Genomic DNA, 23,711 nt, shown 5'->3' with positions numbered 1-23,711 from the left:
AGCAATGTACATGACATTCTGCAACGATCGATCACAGATGGGCCGATTCTACCATGAACACCTTCGCATTCAGCTGAGTAGGATTCAACAATGATTTTGAGCTTGCGATCTGAAGACTTGCAAAAATCAATTCACATGAAAATTCAAGAATTATGAAATTGGTTAGATGGTGGTAGAGACCCAATTCCCACAGCTATCACATAACTACTCAGTTTAGGTACCTGTGTAGAGGCCTGACAAAACCATTGTATGTTATCCAGTGGTTTGAATGTACAAACAAGAGATTCCTCCGTTTCACACCTCCTACCATTAGAAGGGATCGCAACTTCGCTTGCAGCAACTTCATGTTGATCTAGTCACTACCAGAGCTACAAAGGACTATCTAATTGACTCATAGTTCTAAAATTCAGTGGGTCAACTCGAAACTTGGTCGAGTCAACTCAACTAGGAGAGATTTTGAGCCGAATCTCTTGGAAATTCACTGGAGAACCTGACTCGATCAGGACCAGACAAGACTCGTCGAGTTGACTCTATTTGACTTGGCGTGACTTCACTCAGTCACTTGCCATTGAAGAGAATGCAAAAAGTAACCTCCATTAAAGAATAACAACAGTACCAGCACACCATAGGCACCAGCTTGGTTTTCTGTTGGATATTTTAATACTACCTTGGACACATCTAAGAAATTTAAGATTTTCCAACCTACGTAGCAACTTTAAATTTGATATTTAAATATCAAGTTGAGTCGTCAAGTCTTTGAGTCGACCCAAGCCAGCTAGACATTGAATCGAGTCAAATATTCAAGTTTTTGAACTATGAATCTACTGAGATCTACCAGCCCATCAAAGAACTACAAAAAAGCAGATTCCTTCTTTTCTATGGTTTGATCTGTATGTCCTAAAGAACACATATAGAATCTGACCAGAAATTTAACATTTATTTTCCTCTATCTCGGGATTCTGAACATAGAATTCCTGTTGGATCTCAGATGTAGTAAAAGAGAGGTCATACCATGATGTTTTCCGGACCATTGTTATACAGCAGCTTCCATTTCATCAGAGGTTGCTGCTTCTCCATTCGGGGCATCGTCTGCTCGAAGCTGAGAAGAGACATCATCAATGGCTGAATTCAGCTGTGCTATCTTCTCCGTCAGTATCTTCCGAGTTTTCTGTCACAAAACAGAACCATCCGTGTAATGTCAGTGCCGCAAGGAGTTGAAAGCAAAGCAAGAAACACAGTATTGATAGGCAGGTATTTATTGTGAAGACAAATAGAAGCCGTATAGATATTCTCTCCCAATTGAGCTTTTCTTTGACCCAATAAACTGTACAACTGGGGTCTCCTTCTGGTGATCCAATTGTCACATAGTGGAACTGGGGGGTAGATGGTTGATGCCCAAAAATCTCTCCAGCAAGTGAAAAGAAAACTAAAGATGTGTATGGTCAGATGGAGCATATAAGTTCATTATTGCACATACACAAGTGCAGGCTAGCTACAGAGGGCATGTGTGTGCACCCCCACCCCCCACCCCAGAAAAAAAAAGAAAAAAAAAGATACATCCAGGTCTATGACTTCTAGCACCTCAATTATTCTTGTTTTTCTACATAGGTGGGTTTATTTGCCTTGTTCTAGGGCTCAAATGATCTCTCATCTAAGGTGTCACTAAAGTCAAAGACATGCATAGTGCGTCATGATGTAAACTCATGGAACTCAGTATGGGCTATGTACCAAGATGCTGCATGAAATCTACACATGGATAACGAAAATTTGACAAGGAAAAGAGTAGGGCTGTCAACAGGCCAGACACGTGCTGGGCTAAGGTTGTGATGCACCAAAATGGACAGGCCCGAGCGCATCCCAAGATGATTTTGACTGGCCCGAGCCCTAGTTCAGCACGTTCACAAATTTCGTGCAAGATCCAAGTTGTTCACTAGGTGTGTCCACAATGCATGTTCAGTAGCCAAAAATCAGGCCCACCCGATCATAAGTTGGGTGGCACGTCACAGAGTTTTACAGAACTCCATGCAAGTGTGCGTGCATGGTATGCATGTGTGTAATATTATCAAAATGCGCTTGAAAACCCTAAATGGGCTAGGCCGATGGGCTCCTAGACATAGCCTGAAGCCTACCCAATCAATAAACAGCTTGACTTCAGGCCCAGGCTCAGCCATCAGGCTTGATATTTCAGCCCAAGACCGGCCCAAATCGGGCTTGGATCATAATCCCAACAGGCTAGCCCCGCTCATTAACAGCTCTAGAAACAAGCCTGTAATGGGCCCTCATACTCACTACCATCAGAGTCTAAGTTAGGGCTGAAAGCCGGGCGGGTTCAACCCTACCAACCCGTGACCAACCCGACATTGGGTTGGGCTCGGGCAAGATGTATCAGGTTCGGTCTCAGGCTTGGGCTATACAAACACCAACCCAATAAAACTTGGGTCGGGCTAGGATTGAGGTCTTGGGTTGCCCGACCCAACCCAAACCCGATGGATATAAAAGTTACTTACAAATTATAATGAGTGTGGATCATTTGTGTTGAAAGCATAGGAAATTCCAATGTCGTTGGGTCTCATTCGTCCACATCATTTCTAATGACTCAAGCTAACAAGATACACCGGATTTCTCTCTCCCAAATATATTGTGTGCTACACAACACAACTTTAAAATGAGTAGTTGTCCTATATTTTAGCAGGTTTGTTTAGAAAAAATGAAGTTCTTTACGATAAACAACTACACATATAATTAATAAAATCATAGGTACAAAAAATAAGACATGTATTCAAATATATTAGACTAATGTAATAACGAAAATATTAGCATGTATCACCCGACCAACCTGACCGATCCCGCTTGGGTTGGGTTGGGTTGGGTTGAGGTATAGGAACCCTGGGTTGGGCTAGGGTTGAGCACCAACCCGACCCAACCTGCCCAACTTTCAGCCCTAGTCTGAGTAAAGATAAATAAAATAGATGTTTTAAAATTCGGCTAGGACTAGTGATAAGGACATTAGAGCACCATTCAGGGTCTACCATAGGAGGAGATCATCACCAGTTTCCCTTTGGATGGATGACCACTAGGAGGGGCCCGAATGGCTTGTTTTGAAGACCTCACATGCATTTGACACATCTTCGAAAACCCTACATTAGGAAGATGCATGTGGGCCGCATTCTTAAAGAGTCTGGACTGTTGGATTGAGTGCCCGCATCGATCGGACCGTTAGATCGCGCATGACGGGCCTTTGGACCACTCTTGATCGTTGCATGTCTTATTTGTAGACCACCCCATTGGCCACGAATAGTTTAGATTTATTTTTTTTGAGTAGTTTTTGTCATTTATTTTATTATTTTTGGCCTATTTTATGTTTTACTTGAGATAAGTTTTTTTTTTTTTTTTTTTTTAAATTAAATTAAATGAGATTTCTTTCCTAGGAGAGGTTTTTTGCAAAAGTCTCTTTCTGAGACTATAAAAGAGAAAAGGGAGGGGGAACCCTAATGCCTTTATTTTGAAAAAAAGAACTGCGTTCTCTTTTTCATGTGATTTGGAGCTTGGGTGTGGTGTGATTCTATTCCCCATTCAATGAAAGTACAAGGCTTCCCATATATCATCTTTTTCTCTCTTCATTTCTATCCAAAAGAGGTATTTTCTCATAACCAGTGTTTCAAATAGCGCCCGTAGCGTAGCGGTAGCATACGCTACATAGCGTAGCGTGGCCATAGCGCTACGTAGCGTCCCAAATAGCATAAATCCCCTGTAGCTATGTAGCGCGTAGCGTCCGTAGCGTAAGCTACAATGTATTTTTTTGCCGTTTTATTTTTTTATTCTTTTTTTTTCATGTTTTCTTTGTTTCTAATGTTGAGGAATGTAACACTTGCATTGTACTTAATACTTTTAACTTATAGGATTTTTATTTCTTTTCATAATTGTGACTTGTGGTTTCAATTAGACATTATTAATTAAAGTGGTTTGCTTAGAAAGTTGTTGATGTGATAATTATTTAATTTGGCTTATATATGTGGATTGGCTTTTGATAAATGATAACTAATAACTTTTTTGAACATGCTTATAATTTATAAAATGAATCATCTTTTAGGCATTTTTATATTTTTTCTTTTTTTTTTCACTATTTATTATATTTGTCCTATTTTTAAATTAAAAAATAGAAGTATCGTGTAGCTTACGCTACACGCTACGTATTTACGCTACACACTATAGAGGGCTGAGCGCTACGCATCACGGTACTGCTATTTAAAACACAGCTCATAACTTCATTTCTCCTCTTCCCTTCCCATCCAAAACCATTCAAATCATCTTTTTCTTCAACTTTTCATCATACAACTTCAACCCCTAACTGAACCCAACCATTGAGAACCCCAAAACCCTAGCCAATGACCCACACATGTGACCGTACGACCACACATGCGAGCCCCTAGGCTGGTCGTACGAACAGTATCTCAACTCCTTGATTTTCCCTTGCTTCCCCCTCCCCTCAATCAAAACCCTTTGATTCCCCATCTCTAACCCTACCCTAAACCCGTAGATCCCCAATTTTCTATTTTCCCCAATTTCCAAAAACCCTAATTCTAAAATCCCCAAACCCTAAAATCCCAATTTCCCTAATTAACCTAAAACCCCAAACCTCCAACCGCTTAAATCCCTTATTCACCTCAAGTAATATCCATGCCCCAAATCCCTTAGCCAATTAAACCATCGAAAACTTAATTTAACATTCTCCCCCAAATTCCTCAAACCCTAGGTTAGCCTATATTCTAATCGAGCAAACCCTAGGTAGTAATAGTCATTCCCTTTTGAAATAGACTTATTCCTATGCTATTTGGGTATCCATAATCCATTAGATCCTAATTTCTAATGATCATGCATGGTGTAGTTTGTTGATTGTAGCCTAGACTATTCATAGTTTCATGTTGGATTCTTGAGATATTTGAAGATTTTTGCATGATTTGTGATTTTAATTATTTAATTTAACCTGTTGATTGATCTCACTTCATCATTTAGCCACATGCATGCGTCATGCATCAACTGGACAATAGGACAAGTTTAGACTGGAACTGGCCACGAAAGCACACTGGGTCATTTAATCAACTAATGGTTGAGCATTTTGATCATTTTTCCAATCAGTAATTGATTATGAATGCACTGTACGGGTTGAACCTACAATCACCTTGCTTCGAAGCAGATATCCAAACCTGTGTTGTAAGCGCTTTCTATTTTACATGCTTTCTTTTATATTTTTATTTTAAATTTTGCATAGATATCACTTGGTTCAGAATGGGTCAGAACAGTTGGTCAAACTGTCCGATCCAGGTTCTAAAACATCAAAAAAATAAAAACAACAAAAAGAACAAGAAACGGGGATTGTCAAAACTGGTCTTTAAAGCCACAATCAAGAGCATGGTTCAAGCCTATAGTCCTTGTCAACATCAACCAATGTTTCAAAGCAGTACAATCTTGTAAGCAAGGTTAAATTGGCAGGACCTGTTTTACATCATTGAAAAATAATGTTTCCACTCCTTCCGGTCTCCATTAAGGATTGCCAAATATTATTTCACTTATTTCAGAGCCTCAACTTTTCCACTTAAAACCAGCACCCAAACTACTTATGCCATTAAAAAATTAAAAAAAATTTAAAAAAAAAAAAAAAAACTATTCATGCCATTCTTACTAGGGAAACCCATCAGTTCAAATGGATGCCCATATCCAACTTAACAAAAATCAACATTAGGCATGCCCATAGCAATGGTATGATGCTCGAATCTTTCAAAAAGTAGCCAATGTCTATGGGCATGTGTAATGTTGATTTTTGAGCATATGCGCATATCCATATGCAGATCGTATATGCGATCACATGTGGCATATGCAAAAATATGCGATCGCATATGCAACATATGAGATCGTATATTGGCCATGGCACATTAAATTTTTTATTTTTATTTTTTGCAAAAAATAAAAGTTTTTGCCTATAAAAAGGCTTCCAAACCTCCTCCATTTGCAATATTCTCACCCTAAAACTCTCTTACTATCGTATTCTCTTACATTTCTTAATTCCAAGTGATCTTAATCTCTGTCTCTAATGCGCTATGCTTCATTTGGGCCCATTCTCATTTTAAGATAAAAAGCGTCTCGGACATCAATGTCAGAAACAGGCAATTCAATAGAACCCATGCTTTAAAGGTGAAAACATGACTCAGATTTACTTGATGGTCAAGGAGAACTGCAAAACTAAACTTATATTGCATGCCACATGGCATCCTTCTGACATATGAATTATTTACTTATCAAACAACTTTTAGGCACTGACAAAGCAATAGTTCAAAAACTGAAAACCAAGACAGCATCCAGTTGAGATGACTCAAACCCAAGCTATGCCTCAATAACACGAGTTTTCCTACCAGAGCATAAATATGTAGGCAAACCAACAACAGACGGTCATAAAAATAATAAATAAAATAGTCTAGATGCTGAAAAATAACTCATCTAAACCAAAATGGCCTTTGAGAAGGTAGTTTATTGCATCAAGAACAACTGCTTACCTCCAAAGCTTTCTCTTCGTCATATATAAATTTTGGTAGCTTCCGCATCAAATCCTTTCTGTCAGCTCCACCCAATGCTTTGCTGATCTGTAAAGAAAATGTGATGTCAGAAATATCAAAAATCGAAAGTAAACAACTAAGAGGTGGAAGTTAATTGAAGAATAGAGATTGAAATCAACTAAGTTATACGGGTATCAAAGTTACGTATCCTGTTTGCGAGTATTTATCGGCATGGGAATCTCTTAGGAAATTTTAAAACATGAGAGATTTTAGGATATATTTGAGAAAGTCTTGAAAAAAAGGTGAAAAAGTTTTTTTTTTTTTTTTTAAGAAAAAAGAAGAATGAATGGAAAAGATAAGGAAAATAAATAAACTAAGTTGTAATTGCAAGGAATTAAGAAAATACAAATGTATTATTACAACAAACAATGGCAGTAATATCACAAAAATATCATGATGATATTGTGGTGTTTCGCTTTTAATGATAAATTGAAATGTATTGTATTCAATAGCTTCACATCACCGCACAAGTTGTCACCCCCCAAAATGTATTATGTCATATACTCGCTCCTTGTTTGGGCAAAGCTCAGGTCAACCATCATTGTGGAATAATATCATAACCTGAAACATGCCTGTTGATTGGGACTGTTGATCTGGTGGACCACAGTGCAGATGGTTTATAGTCAAAAAATTGCATTGATGGGACAACTATGTAATGCAGGGGCATTTTCACATCGGGCTCTAGTGGGGTTGCCTGTGGGATGCATGGGCACACTCGAGGTGGGCGACCCGTGTGAGGTGAGTGGCTCGTGTGAGGCGGGCCCCACTCGTGAGAGGAGGGTGGCTCGTATGAGGTGGTACCCATGTGATTTGGGGCCCACGAGGGGGGCTCGGCCGATATCCTAACTCATTCGATGTGGGGCCTAAGCTATGAGATAAAGGGATTAATTCGTCATGCTCTATCAGTTTGAGCTTTTAGAGCAAGTGGTTAATTGTCTTGCATCAAATTGGTATTAGAGCGGGAGGTCTCGTGTTCGAGACTCCTCACCGAGGGTGATTAGTGCAGGGGCATTTTCACACCAGCCTCGAGTGGGGTTGCCTGTGGGATGCAGGAGCACACTCAGGGTGAGCGGCCCATGTGATGCGAGCCCCACCCATGAGAGGCGGTACCCATGTGATTTGGGGCCCCCAAGGGGGGTTCTGCTAAGATCCTAACCCATGCGATGTGGGGCCTAGGCTACGAGATAAAGGGATTAATTCGTCATGCTCTATCAGTTCGAGCTTTTAGAGAAAGTGGTTAATTGTGTCCTGCATCGAATTGGATTAATGCAGGGGCACACTCGGGGTAGGCGGTCCGTGTGAGGCAGGTGGCTCATGTGAGGCGGTACCCATGTGAAAAAACAAGCATTGCCATGATCATCACAAATCCCATGAAAACCAAAAGAACATCATGCATTATCCTAACCTAAGTTATCAACATCATCACACAAGATCATTAAATAAAATGAAACTAGGATCTAATGGATGTAGGGAGATCTAATTATCATAAGATATAGTCTATTTTAAAATAGAAGGCCTAATACAAACTAGGAGGTATCATAGCACAGTTTTAGCGTAGGTTAGTCTATCGTCAATCTTTTTTTGTAGTGAAAATTTTCTACAGAACCCCTTTACCCAAATTGTAAAAATTGTAGAGGTTTCGGGCGCTCCGCCTCGAACCCCGGGCAGCGACCCGCGTACCGACTCTGCGAAGGGGACATTTTGTTGAGTTTAGTCAGCCCTTTTTCTAGGTTTTATTGAGTCCCCATATAGATCTAGGCCATATAGGATTTTTGTGTTGCATCCAAGTTAGGAGTCACATCTAGGGTTTCCTTTTAGAGCTTCCTTGTGTATGCCCACTTGTTTTGGACATGGTTTTGGCCTACATCCCACTGAATCTAGAGCAAATTGCCGAGGCCCTTAATGCTATCAATAACCGTCTGACAACCATTAAAGCGCATAGTAAAACCACTGCCACTCAATTAACCGTGACCAATGCGTACATCAATCAACTTGAGGCCTCCTTACAGGCAAACCTCGACACTGGGGAAGATGTTCAATCTCAAGCTAGAGATCAAGTTGATAGGCGAGAACATGGTCATGGCCAAGGCATTGGCCGTGGTTGAGCACACACGCCACCACCACATGAGCGTTATGACTGTTATGATATAGATGCACAAGTCATGAAAGGCGTGAAAGTTGACACCCCTAGTTTTGATGGTCGCTTGGACCCCAAAGCATTCATTGATTGGTTGGCAGACATGGACCACTATTTTGAGTGGTATGATATATCTGATGCCCGTGGAGTGAGATTTGCAGAGGTAAAGTTGGTGGGCCAGGCCAAACTTTTTCGGACCAACATGGAGCATAAAATTGAAAGGAAAGGAAAGCCCATAGTGGCACACTGGGTCGAGATGAAAGAGGTCCTTAAAGAAAAGTATATCCCTCTTTCTTATCGTCAGAGGCTCCTAGAACAGTGGCAGGCTTTGCGCCAAGGATCCATGACCATGCCAAATTACATCGCTAAGTTTGAGGAGTCCATGATGCAATGTGACATTGAGGACCCGATGGTTACATTGTCCAGATTCAGGATGGGCCTCCGATTTGAGATCCAACGATAACTTTATTCCCATGATGTTGGTATATTAGAGCACATATACCAAGTTGTGCAAGACATTGAACACTACCTCAAGGCACCGGTTGGAAAGCGTTATGACCCTCAGGATCCAAGTGTCATGACTTACTCTTAAGGGGCTAAGCCTAACATGGGGAGTCAGTCTAGACCCCAAATTGGGTCCCAACCCAACCCCAGAGATGTCAAACGAAAAGGGATAGAAGTGTTAGCTCTAAGGGAGGTGAGCAAACGCAATGCTTTAATTGCCATGGGATTGGTCACTTTGCACATCAATGTCCATTGAAAGAGAGGAACAAAACCCTAGTAATTAATGATGGTGAGGAAGAAGGAGATGAACAGGGCGATCTTAAAGAAGAATTTTATCAGCCCAACATCAATGGTGCTAGTGATGAGGAAGTAGAAGAATAGACCACACTACTTGCAGTAGTCAGGTGCGCCTTGACCAATACTAAGGAGAATAATGATTGGCATCGGACTACGATATTTTACACCTATGCAAAATGTGGAGAGAAGAATTGCAAGGTGATCGTCGATAGTGGCAGTTGTATGAATGTGGTCTCCACTAACACTTTGTCCCGTTTGGAGTTGAAACCTGAACCGCACCCTCAACCCTATAAAGTGTCATGGGTGGATGCATCTTCCATACCTATTACCTAGCGATGTCTCGTGCCCGTTAATTTTGGATCCTATTCAGATTCGTTGTGGTGCGACGTCTTACCTATAGACATTGGACACATCATTTTGGAATGACCTTGGCTATTTGACCACGGTGTGACGATATATGGCCGCTCAAATGTATGTTCATTCATAAATCAAGGCAAAAAGATATCTCTAGTTCCTCTCCCACCAAAAAGCAATGCGAAGAAGAAAACTAATGTTGTTCATTTGCAAGGGTGTCAAACAACAATAATATAGACGTTAATTCACATTCCACTGGAGGTTCATCCGCAATCATTTGCAATGATCACAAGCCGTGAAGATGTTTATTGGGGGAAGAGGCAAAGTTGGATATCTGACAAGAAAAACGAAGGAACCAGCAATCACTAATCCCTCTCATAATAAGTGAGAAGCAAAGAATTTGTCATTTATGGCCATTTTGGTCAATTCTACGGAGCCAGATGTGAGTAATGGGTTTATGTTTCTAAAGATTGTCAACTCACAGTCTTCTCCTATTAAAACCCCTCTTGGGGCTTAGTCCCTCACCTAGGGTGTTATACATGTCAGAAGATGAAATGGAGCGCTATCACAATTGGAAAATCCATCTACCTCAACTTATGCTCACACAAGTATACGTACATCTGCATTCCACACCTATACATTTTCTTCCTCCACTTCTCCATCATGGATCATTGATTTAGGTGCCTCAAATCACATGACAAGTTTGTCTTCTGTTTTTTCTAGTTACTCTATTTGTTTTGGGAAAGAAGAAATTAAAGTTGTTAATGGTTCACTTTCTTCTATTGCCAAAAAGGGAAATGTCTTTGTTTATCCCAATTTATCCCTTTCTTATGTGTTACATGTCCCAAATCTCGCCTTTAACTTGTTTATTAGTAGTATCAGAAAATTCTTGAATTGTAGTGTTAACCTTTTTACCCACTCATTATGTGTTCCAGGATCTACATTCGAGGAGGACGATTGGGAGTGGCAGGGAATCTAATGGCTTATACCTTCTTGAGACTCTGTCAGCTCAGCCTATGGCACATCAACCTTGCATTGCTAATAGTAGTTCCAGTAGTAGCAACAAAGACCAATTGTTTAGTTGGCACTTTCATTTGGGACATTTACTCTTTTCATATCTGAAAAAAATTGTTTCCTTAATTATTTAGTTCTAGTTCTAGTTCTATTTGTAAGTATTTTGGATTCCATGTCCTCATTGTGAGCTTCCTCTGATTATATAGAAACTCTAGGCTAATTACAAGGCTGAATTGCAGCCATTAACATCAATCTAGACTAACAAACAAGGAAACAATAACTGTACAAGATATATACAATCAGTAACTGTACAAGATTGACACAATCATGCCATAATTAGAGGACTTAATTATAGCTAAATATATGCTAATGCTATCCTGATTATGTTGTCCCTGCTAAATATATGCTGCTGTCCTGATTATGGCTAAATGTATGTTATCCCTGTTGTCCCTGCTAAATCTACTAAATGTATGTTGTCCCTGCTATCCCTTCTAAATGTATGTTGTCCCTGCTGTCCCTGCTAAATGTATGTTGTCCCTGCTATCCTAATTAATATCCCCCCTCAAATTGATGCTAGTCGATCAAGAAGCATCAATTTGCCCACAAGGAACTGATGGCGTGGTCGTGTCATGGCCTTGGTAAACATGTCATCTACCTGAAGGTCAGTGGAAACATGAGGAAGAGAAATGATACGAGTGTCTAATGTTTCCCGAATAGAGTGACAGTCCACCTCAATGTGCTTCGTTCGTTCATCGAAAATGGGATTAGCAGCAATCTGAATGACACTAGTATTATCAGCATGGAGAGGTGTAGGATCAGACTAGGAAAAACCAAGCTCAGCCAAACGCCCACAAAGCCAGACAATCTCAAAACAAGCAGCAGACATAGCACGATATTCGGATTCAGTAGAAGATTTAGAAACACGAGGTTGTTTCTTACTCTTTCAAGAGATCAAGGAATTACAGAGAAACATGCACCAACCTGTGACAGACCGCCGAGAATCAAGACATCCGGCCCAATCCGCATCACTATATGCAACAAGGCGAAGAGGAGAGCCGGTTGGAAAGAACAACCCACGGCTAGGGGATCCTCGAAGATATCGGATGATACGACGAACAGCAGCCAAATGTAGATGGCGTTGAGTCTGCATGAACTGGCTAACCTGCTGAACGGCGAAGGAAATATCAGGCCCAGTAATAGTCAAATAGTTCAAACTGCCCATCAGCTGTCGAAACAGAGTAGGATCAGACAGGAGATCACCCTCCTCACGACGATACTTCGTGTTTACTTCTAGAGGAGTATCCATAGAAGAAGTATCTTGAAGACCAGCTAAAGCAATCAAATCCTATGTGTACTTATATTGATTCAGAATGATACCAGAAGGATCCGTGTGAACTTCCAACCCCAAGAAGTATGTAAGAGGACCAAGATCCTTCATATGAAACGAGGCCCGAAGATGCTGCTGTAGACAAGTGATCAAATCTGAATCCGTCCCGGTGATAACAATATCATCAACGTAAACAAGAAGAAGAACAATACCAGCAGAGGTCTTACGAAGAAACAAAGAGGAGTCATATTGACTCTGCTTAAAGGAAAACTGAATTAAGGTAGACCGGAACTTATCAAACCATGCCCGGGGAGCTTGTTTCAACCCATACAGACATCGCTTCAATTTACATACATCAGAAGAAGAGGAGGTCAAGCCCGGCGGTAGGGCCATGTAAATTTCCTCTTTGAGATCACCATGAAGAAATGCGTTTTTAACGTCCATTTGATGAAGTGGCCAGCCTTGGGACGCTGCAATAGAAATAACCATCCGTACCGTAGTCATCTTAGCGACTGGAGCAAAGGTCTCCTCATAATCCACCCCATATTCCTATTTGTTACCAAGTGTAACCAACCGGGCCTATAGCGATCCAGAGTACCATCAGAACGCAGCTTAATTGAGTAAACCCATTTACAACCAATGGCTTTAACATTCGTCGCACAAGGAATAACATCCCATGTGTGATTGTCCTGAAGAGCCCGAAGTTCTTCCGCCATCGCCTCACGCCAACATTCATGCTTAACAGCCTCGGAATAACATGATGGAATTGAAATAGAGGACAAAGTGGCATGAAGAGATGTATGAGAAAAGTCATACCAATCAGGAGGACGAGAGACTCTAGTAGACCGGCGAGGAACAATGTTAGAACCTGGATCAGCCGAAAAAGGAACAGGCTGAATAGGCTCAGATGTCGGGTCAGGCTTAGGAAGGGGCGAAGTCGGTCATCGGCGTTCATACACAAATCCAGGTTTGAATCGCTCAGGAATAGGAGTCAAGTCATCAAAATGAGTCGGACAGTCTTTGATAATATGTCTCGGCTTCTTGCAATAATTACAAGATTTCTTGGCACAGTGAGCAGCAATATGCCCATATTCCTTGCAGCTGAAGCATTGGACCTTCCGCATATCCCGATCCTTGCCTTTCCCATGAGCTGCATAAGCGACGTCATTAGAGGTCATGTGATTCTGTTGAAAAGTAGCTTGTGTTGCAAGACACTGCTCTTCACGAAGTAATTCCTCAAAGCGCACATCCAAAGAGGGAGGAGGATCACGATTCATCAAATTGGAGCGAGTTGCCTCAAATTTCAGTCGTAACTTCATTAGAAACTAATCTCTCTTACTCTGTTCATGAACCTCTTGAATAGCAATGAGAGATGCAACTGGTATCTTAGCATAAATAATGTCAGCAAATTCACCCCACAAGTTCTGAAACCCAGAAAAATAATCTTGTATGGAGAGATTGCCTTAAGTGTAATTGGCGATCTCATATTCCAACTGAAAGCGTCTAGCTGTGTGGTCCTGATTGTAAACCTTCTTTAAATACTCCCATATATCTCGTGTAGTCTTGTATGGCCTCAGATTTAGGACAATCAGAGGATCAACAGATCCTAAAATCCATGTCATGACTCTAGCATCTTTCACTTTCCACTGAGCCAATTTAGACAGTTCAATAGGAGCTGGATCACTTCCATCTATGTGACCCCATAACTCTTTCCCCAGGACATAGGCGAAATTGAAATTCCCGGGTAGAATAATTCTTGCCCGTGAAGCGCACACCAAAAGAATCCAAGTTGCTAGTAGACATGGTGCCCGGAACACATTAATAAAGACTAATAATACTAAATCCACCTCACCCCTAGTCCAAAAACAGGCCTACAACCAGCAAGTCCAAAATAAAAGGAGACCAAAATGAGAATTTTCAGCAAGAACTGGACACGCCGACAGCCATTAATCACCCCAAAATGAAAATTTTCAGCAAGAAAGAAACTTCCTACCCTCGACAGAAACTGTTAAACAGCAGTTTATAACCCACCAGAATTATTTACACTTTCCTTTGAAGGTATCGACAGCCAAGAAGACCAACAGATTAGTCCCAACCCAACCCAGAAATCTCAGAACAGGTAATCCATGTAAGTATTTTGGATTCCATGTCCTCATTGTGAGGTTCCTCTGATTATATAGAAACTCTAGGCTAATTACAAGGCTGAATTGCAGCCATTAACATCAATCTAGGCTAACAAACAAGGAAACAATAACTGTACAAGATATATACAATCAGTAACTGTACAAGATTGACACAATCATGCCATAATTAGAGGACCTTATTATAGCTAAATATATGCTAATGTTGTCCTGATTAGGCTGTCCCTGCTAAATATATGTTGTTGTCCTAATTATGCCTAAATGTATGCTATCCCTGCTAAATGTATGCTTTCCTTGCTCTCCCTGCTAAATCTGCTAAATGTATGTTGTCCCTGCTGTCCCTGTTAAATGTATGTTGTCCCTGCTGTCCCTGCTAAATGTATGTTGTCCCTACTGTCCTGATTAACACTATTGAGCTATAATGTGCAGTGTATGAACTTGCAAAACATTGTCGTAGTTCTTATCTATTGAGTTCTAATAAAAGCACTGCTCCTTTTTCTATTGTTCATTCTGATGTTTGGGGACACTCTCCCCCTACTTCTCTTACAGGTTATCGGTATTTTGTTTCTTTCATTGATGATTGCACCTGTAGCACATGGGTTTGTCTAATGAAATCTAAAGATGAAGTTTTTTCCATCTTCAAAATTTTTCATAAGACGATTTGTACTCAGTTTGATTCTCATATCAAAATTCTTCATTCTGATAACGAGAGGAGTATATTTATTCTGGACTTAAATCATATTTACGTGATCATGGGATTGAACATCAGACTACTAGTGTTGGTACACGAAAACAAAATAGAGTCGCAGAGCGAAAGAACCGTCTCCTGGAAGTGACAAGAGCATTGTTATTTGGTACGAATGTCCTAAAGACTTTTTGGTCTAATGCCATTCTCATTGCAGCTTTCCTCATAAATCGTATGCCTTCTCATGTTCTTGGCTTTAAATCTCCCATTCAAGTTCTTATCCCCAGTCGTCATTTATTTCCAATCCCTCCTAGAGTCTTTGGTTGCGTGTGTTTTGTCCATATTCATAAACAATTATGCACTAAACTTGGTTTGAAGGCTCTCAAGTGTCTTCCTTGGGTACTCTACCTCCTAAAAGGGATATCAATGCTATGATTCTGCTTCTCGGCGTCATCTTGTATCCATGGATGTTACATTTCATGAGTCTAATCTTTTCTTCGCTTCTCGCAATGCCATTCTTCAGGGCGGGGGGAGCTGGTGATGAGAGGACTGACTCATTGTTTCTTCATGTTCCTGTACCACCATATGTTTTTTAATTCTAGTAGTACTATTAGTTTACAGGATACAGGCTCTAGTGGTACTATTAGCTTATAGGATACGAGTGTGCATGTTAAAGAGTTGTAAGTTTACACAAGACAGAAGTCAAAAGAGAAGCCAAAGGAGGACCCGTCGACCCCAGGAAAGTCCTTTCTGGGATGCAGATACTACTACCACCAGCATTATCACACCTTCTCCTCCTAATCCTATTCCCGTGGTTGATAGTACTGATGATCTCAATCTTCCTATTGTTGTTCGAAAAGGTAAACGTTCACGCACTCAACATCCCATGACAGTTTATTTCCTATTGGTCTCTTTCACCATGTTAGCGTTTTTTCCTAACTTCCATTTCCTCTGTTTCTCTTCCTACTAGTTTTTCAAATGCTTCATCTAAACAATAGTGGAAAGGTGTTACATATGGGGAGATGAAAGCTCCAGAAAATAATGGAACGTGGAACTTGGTAGACCTTCCTAGAGGGAAGCATCCAGTAGAGTGTAAGTGGGCGTACACTATGAAATACAAACCAGATGGATCTGTGGACAGATATAAGGCCCGCCTAGTTGCCAAAGGCTACCCGCAGACATATGGTATTGAATATCAAGAGACTTGCACTGGTGACAAAATGAACTCTATATGAGTACTCCTGTCTATGGCTGTAAATTTGACATGGCCACTATCAGTTGGAAGTGAAGAATGGCTTTCTTCATGATGATTTGGAGGAGGAAGTACACATGAAAATTCCTTCGGTTTTTTGTATCCTAATACCCATGGAAGTGCTCCAATAATGCAGTAAAAAGGGCTAGCTACACAGAGTCAAGCACATCATTCTTTATTCATTAGACGATCCTAGAGGAAGACTGATGCGGACACAAGCGCATTCAAGGTGTATCAACGAAGAAAGTGACAACCACAAGTGTCGTCTTTGTGGATAGACGACTATTGAGGAGCTGAAGACCTTTCACATGTGATTGGACATATAGAAGGCCCCACTCAGGGAAGACACATGTGAAGGAAGATTGGAGAAAGAAGACCGAGTGCCCAAACTTTCCCGTACTTATGTTATTTGTGCGTTTTTGACTTAGTTAGGGGTCTTTTAGTAATTTTATGTCTTTATTTGCTTATTCTAGGGGTATTTTGGTAATTTTATGTCTTTATTTGCTTATTTCAGTGGACTAAAGCCCTAAATTCGAATTTTAACTATTGATTAATGAAAAGCAAAACATTTGGTTGCCTCCTTCCTCTCCTCTCTAATGGTGCTTCTTCTCTTCCCTTGATCTTCTTCTTCTAATTTCTTCTTGTGCCCCTCCATCTTCTTCAATATAATAATTTTCTTCCTTCTATTTTCCAGTTTTGGCTAATCCTTCTTCAATCAAAATCTTGAGAACCGATCTAAACCCTAAACCCCTAAATTCTCAAATCCCTAATCCGAGAAACTTCTTGGTTCTTCGGATTAGTGATCTTCGTTGATCGATTAGGTGTGACCATGCAAGATCGAGAGGTCTCATCCCTCACCGGATCCAACCTAAGTAGTAATTGAATTCCATAATCCATGGTTGTGGTGATGGCCCGCTCCATTGCATGTTTCCTCTATGATTTTCTCAGTTATGATAATTACTGTTAGAATTTTAGATCATTTATTCCTTTTATTTCCGCTGTTTAATTATGTCCATGAGCATGCATCATAATTAGGGCTGTCCTGCGTCAAATTTGGTATCAAAGCCCAGGCTTGCATGGTTTTTGTCTAGATCGAGTGATCAAATTAGGGTTTTGATTTTTAGGTTTAACTTAGGAAAGTTCCAGGTTTAAAAAGTTTTCAATTTTAGAAACTTTCCAATTTTAGAAAGTTCCTAATCTAGAAAATTTCCAGATTTGAGTTGTTTCCTGTTTCAACTTAATTGTGTCAGTTCATAATAGTTTTGCATTCATCGCATTCATCTTGAAAGTCATAACACCTAGTAGTCTAGTTATGTAGAGTTTGGTTCAAGTCTTCATTGTATGCCCACGAGAAGAGGTAGAGGTTTCGGACCTCAACCTACCATGAATAACAAGCAGTTATCTGAGCAACTTGCTCAATTGATACAAAAGATAACCGCCCTAGAAACAGGTCAAAGGCGTGAGTTTGCCCGCCTTGAGAACCAAATTACCACTACCATGACTAAGGTGGAGCAACTAGAGGCGTCCCAAAAGGAAAACCTTGCTGTAGGGGAAGATGCGCACTCCCAAGTAGAAGGAATCATTGAAGAACGCGCTGCCACACATGGTGGTAGTGAGGATAGAGATCGTGGTAACGGTCGTGGTGTGGTGCGAGAGGCACGAGCCACATGTGGTCATCAAGACCGCTATGATCCAGATGAGCGTGCGATGAAGAGTGTGAAAGTCGAGGCCCCAAGTTTTGATGGGCGCTTGGATCCCAAGGTGTTCCTTGACTGGGTTGCTGACATGGACCACTACTTTGAGTGGTATGGCATGTCAAAAAACCGTCAAATGCAGTTTGCTAAGATGAAGCTTGTGGGTTAAGCCAAGCTCTTCTGGACCAACACCAAGCGTAGGATAGAGAGAGTTGGTAGAGCCCCTATCACACATTGATATGAGATAAAAGAGAAGTTGAAAGAGAAGTACCTTCCTCTCTCATACCATCAGAAGCTCCTTGACCAATGGCAATCCTTACGCCAAGGGTCAATGCCTGCCGCTGACTACATCGCTAAATTTGAAGAGTATGTGATGCGATGTGATATCCGAGAAGATCCTCTAGTAACGCTCTCGCGTTTCAAGACGGGCCTTTGTGCGGATCTTCAGCGCGAGCTTATTACTCGGCCCTTAACGGACTTAGATGGAGCATATCAAGTCGTGCAGGAGTTAGAGCAATATCTGAAAGCTCCTATCGTTCGTCGTTTTGAGTCCCGAGACTCCAGTGCTAGATCTAGTTCCCAAGAAACTAGACCTAATATTAGTAGTCAACCTAGGGCACAGGCGACCATTCCGCCTAGGCCTAAGGAGGACAAAGGCAAAGGGGTTCTTGGTGCCAGTCCTAGTAACATGAGCCAAGTGAGGTGCTATGAGTGTGGCAACCTTGGCCACATGTCTAGTCAGTGTCCTCCGAAGAGCCGTGGGAGAGCCTTAGCTATGGGCGAGTCCCACGAGGGTGGAGATGACCAGGGTGATTATGAAGTTGAAAAGTATCACCCTGAAGGAGGACTTACTGATGAAGAAGAAGTGGATGGAGAAGCAACGCTTGTAGTAGTCAGGCGTGTGTTAGCTCAGTCTAGAAGTAGTGCTGATTGGCGTCGAAGCACTATTTTCTACACTATTGCCAAGTGTGGTGAAAAGAATTGTAAGGTGATAGTGGACAGTGGAAGTTGTCGGAATGTGATTTCCACTAACACCTTAGATCGCTTAAAACTGAAATCCACACCTCATCCAGACCCGTATAAAGTTTCTTGGGTTGACAAGACATCCCTACTTGTCACCCAGCAATGTCTAGTCCCCATCGAGTTTGGGTCATACAAAGAGTCCCTGTGGTGTGATGTTTTCCTATGGATGTGGGACATGTTATCCTAGGTAGACCGTGGCTATTCGATAATGATGTCACGATCTTTGGCCGTTCGAATGCGTGTACTTTTATGTATAATGGTAAAAAGATCAAACTTAATCCCATGCCACCTGAGAATACACTAGGGAAGAAGAAGGATGAGAAGGCAAGTGAGCCTAGAGAAATGGGAAAATCCAAACTTAAGTCTTTACATATAATCAACGCAAGAGAGTTTGAAAAAGAGGCTAAGGAGGATTCTATGGTATATGCCCTTGTGGCTAGAGAAATTACACCTGAGGTTCCATCAGAGTTGCCCCGTGAGGTGACCTCGGTCCTGAAGGAATACAGTGATGTATTTCCTGAAGACTTACCAAATGAGTTGCCACCTATGAGGGACATACAACATGTCATTGATCTTGTCCTAGGGTCTACTCTACCGAACCTTCCTCACTACAAAATGAACCTTGCAGCGCATGCAGAGTTGAAGAAGCAAGTTGATGAGCTTCTGCAAAAGGGTTTCATCCAAGAGAGTATGAGCCCGTGTGCCGTGCCTGCATTGTTGACGCCAAAGAGAGACGGCACGTGGCGCATGTGTGTGGACAGCCATGCCTAAACAAAATTACTGTCAAGTATCAATTCTCTATACCTAGACTTGATGATATGCTTGATATGATGGCCAGGTCCACTATATTTTCTAAGATAGACCTCAAGAGTGGATATCACCAAATCCGTATACGCCCAGGAGATGAGTGGAAGACGGCGTTTAAGACGAAAGATGGGCTGTATGAGTGGTTGGTCATGCCCTTCGGCTTGACTAACGCACCCAGTACTTTCATGCAGGTGATGACACAAGCTTTGAGGCCGTTCATGAAAAAATTCCTAGTGGTGTACTTTGACGATATTCTTATTTATAGTACCACTAAGGAATCACACCTTGAACATTTAAAGAAGGTCTGTAGTGTCCTTAGGAAGGAAAAGTTGTACGCTAATCTCAAGAAATGTGCATTCATGTCTAGCCAAGTTCTGTTCTTAGGATTTATAGTGTCATCTGAAGGGATGCACACAGAGCCTGAAAAAGTCAGGGCCATAGTTGAGTGGCCAGAACTAAGGAACATTCATGAGGTGCGAAGTTTTCACAGCCTAGCAACTTTTTATCATCGGTTCATTAGGGGTTTTAGCACGATCATGGCTCTCATTACCGAGTGCATGAAAAAGGGAGAGTTCGTGTGGTCTAAAGCCGCCGTCAAGGCTTTTAAAGAAATTAAGGGCAAGACGATGGAAGCTCCTGTCATGCGTCTACCTGACTTTTCTAAAGTCTTTGTAGTAGCGTGTGATGCATCTGGTGTCGGTATAGGTGGAGTGTTGAGTCAAGGACACCCAGTGGCCTATTTCAGTGAGAAACTGAATAAGGCAAAACAAAAATACTCCACTTACGACAAAGAATTTTATGCAGTAGTGCAATCCCTGAGACATTGGCGACACTACCTCCTACCGCAAGAATTCGTTTTGTTTTTTGACCATGAAGCTTTGAGATATTTGCATTCTCAGAAGAAACTCAACCCAAAGCATTTCAAGTGGGTAGCGTTTCTTCAGGAATATTCGTTTGTTTTGAAACACAAGGCCGGGGTTGAAAACAAACCAGCGAATGCCCTTAATAGGAGAGTGGCATTGCTCAACTCCTTAAGTGTAGAGGTAGTCGGATTTGAGCAACTGAAAGATGAATACCCCATATGTCCTAATTTTGGGGGTACTTACGCGTCGCTCTCTAGTGACCAGCATATTATGGGTGAATATGTTCTTAAAGATGACTTTCTTTTCAAGGGAGACAGACTTTGTATTCCCCGTATATCCCTTCGTGAATTCCTCATCTGGGAGCTTCATTCAGGAGGGATAGCTAGCCATTTTGGTCGTGATAAGACCATTGCCTTCGTGGAAGATCGTTTCTATTGGCCAAGCCTCAAGCGAGACGTAGCCAAAGTTTTAGGGCAGTGTCGAACATGTCAGCTGGCAAAGCAAAGAAAACAAAATACCGGGTTGTACACGCCATTGCCAGTGCCACATGCTCCGTGGCAGGACATTAGTATGGACTTCGTGCTCGGGCTTCCCAAGACTATAAAAATGCACGATTCCGTTTTTGTCGTTGTGGACCGTTTTTCTAAAATGGCGCATTTCCTCCCATGTTCGAAGACGTCAAATGCGTCTCATGTTGCTCGTCTCTTTTTCGATGATATGGTGCGTCTCCATGGGTTACCTAAAACCATAGTGTTTGATCGTGATGTTCGATTTACTAACTATTTTTGGAAGACACTGTGGCACATTATGGGAACTCGTTTGCAATTTTCTACTGCTTACCACCCACAAACAGATAGTCAAACTGAAGTGGTAAACCGTAGCCTTGGAAATCTTCTACGTTGTCTAGTGGGTGAACATGTTAAGACTTGGGACCTAATTTTACCAACTGCTGAACTTGCTTATAATGGGTCAGTTAATAGATCTACAGGGTTGAGTCCTTTTGAAATTGTAAGTGGTTATAAACCTAGAATGCCCATAGATCTCTTACCTATGTTTGTTACCCAAAGGTCTTCTGAGTCAGCCGATGCATTTACACGCCATATTCATGATTTGCATACACATATTAGACAGCGGTTAAATAAGAGCAATGATGATTATAAAGTTTCAGCTGATTCTCATCGTGGAGTGCAAGAATTTCAAGAAGGAGACTGTAATGGTGCGAATAAGGCCAGAGCGATTCTCTTAAGGTTCTGCAAAGAAATTACAAGCGCGTAGTGCTGGACCATTCAAGATATTACAAAAGGTTGGGTCCAACGCGTATCGGGTTGTCCTTCCACCTGAAATGAGCATTAATCCAACTTTTAATGTGGAAGATCTAGTCCGTGCCCATACTCCCATTGTTGATACATCGTCCCTTTCATGGCCTTTTTCTGAGTTTGCTACCCAACCCCTTCCACCCCCTCCTCCACCCATTACCCATAAAGAAGCAATTGAGGAAATCTTGGATGACGAGATAGTATCCACGAGAGATGGGGGTTTCTAAAGGTATCTTGTCAAGTGGAAGAACAAACCATCGTCTGAATCTACGTGGCTGTCGGGCGACGCATTGCAGGGTATTGATCCAGATCTACTCGAGCGCTACAAAAGTTTCAACTCGTCAGAGTCGAGTTTTTCTCACCCGAGAGGAATTGATGCGGACACAAGCGCATTCAAGGTGTACCAACGAAGAAAGTGTCAACCACAAGTGTCGTCCTTGTGGATAGGCGACTATTGAGGAGCTGAAGACCTTTCACATGTGATTAGACATATAGAAGACCCCACCCAGGGAAGACACATGTGAAGGAAGATTAGAGAAAGAAGACCGAGCGCCCAAACTTTCCTGTACTTATGTTATTCGCGCGTTTTTGACTTAGTTAGGGGTCTTTTAGTAATTTTATGTCTTTATTTGCTTATTCTAGGGGTATTTTAGTAATTTTATGTCTTTATTTGCTTATTTAAGTGGGTTAAAGTCCTAAACTCAAATTTTAACTATTGATTAATGAAAAGCAAACCCTTTGGTTGCCTCCTTCCTCTCTTCTCTCTAATGGTGCTTCTTATCTTCCCTTGATCTTCTTCTTTTAACTTCTTCTTGTGCCCCTCCAACTTCTTCAAGGTAATAATTTTCTTCCTTCTATTTTCCAGTTTTGGCTAATCCTTCTTCGATCAAAATCTTGAGAACCGAACTAAACCCTAAACTCCCAAATTCTCAAATCCCTAATCCGAGAAACTCCTTGGTTCTTCGAACTAGTGATCTTCGTTGATCGATTGGGTGTGACCATGCAAGATCGGGAGGTCTCATCCCTCGCCGGATCCAACCTAAGTAGTAATTGAATTCCATAATCCATGGTTGTGGTGATGGCCCGCTCCATTGCATGTTTCCTCTATGATTTTCTTAGTTATGATGATTACTAATAGAATTTTAGATCATTTATTCCTTTTATTTCCGCTGTTTAATTATGTCCATGAGCATGCATCATAATTAGGGTTGTCCTGCTTCAAAGACAGTGGCTCTCGTTGTTCATGTAGATGATATAGTGGTGATTGGGGATGAGGAGATTTTGAAACTCAAGAGGTACCTTGGAAAGGAGTTTGAGATTAAGGATTTACGCAAACTAAAGTATTTTCTTGGTATAGAGGTGGCATGTTCAAAGCGAGGCATCTTTATCTCTCAAAGAAAGTACATCCTAGGCCTTCTGAAAGAGACCGATAACCTTAAAGCAAAGCCAACAGATACTCCAATTGAACAAAATTATAGACTGAATGATGAGGATCATCAACATTTAAATGATGCAGTGCGGTTTCAGAGGTTAGTAAGCTGACTAATTTAATTGTCTCTTACTCGGCCAGATATTTCTTATGCAATGTGTTATTAGTCAGTTCATGCATAATCCATAATCCAAGGACAACACATATGGAGGCAGCTCATCGGATTTTTAGATATTTGAAATCATCTCCTGGAAGAGGAA

General features: G+C 41.3%; 1 protein-coding gene across 1 annotated transcript in view; it reads right to left on the bottom strand.

The window, feature by feature from the left end:
- Positions 1-855: 855 nt before the first annotated feature.
- Positions 856-23,711, bottom strand: part of LOC131236988 (uncharacterized) — a 58,546-nt gene continuing 35,690 nt past the window's right edge. The window contains exons 4-5 of the mRNA XM_058234590.1: positions 6,549-6,635; positions 856-1,168 (exon numbers count right to left, since the gene is read on the bottom strand). Of these exons, the coding sequence (XP_058090573.1) occupies positions 1,034-1,168; positions 6,549-6,635 (222 nt within the window). The 3' untranslated portion in view covers positions 856-1,033. The remainder of the gene's footprint in view (positions 1,169-6,548; positions 6,636-23,711) is intronic.

Source organism: Magnolia sinica, chromosome 2 (genome assembly GCF_029962835.1).
Source record: "Magnolia sinica isolate HGM2019 chromosome 2, MsV1, whole genome shotgun sequence".
Taxonomy (NCBI): Eukaryota; Viridiplantae; Streptophyta; class Magnoliopsida; order Magnoliales; family Magnoliaceae; genus Magnolia; species Magnolia sinica.
This window is presented reverse-complemented; position numbering and strand designations above follow the sequence as displayed.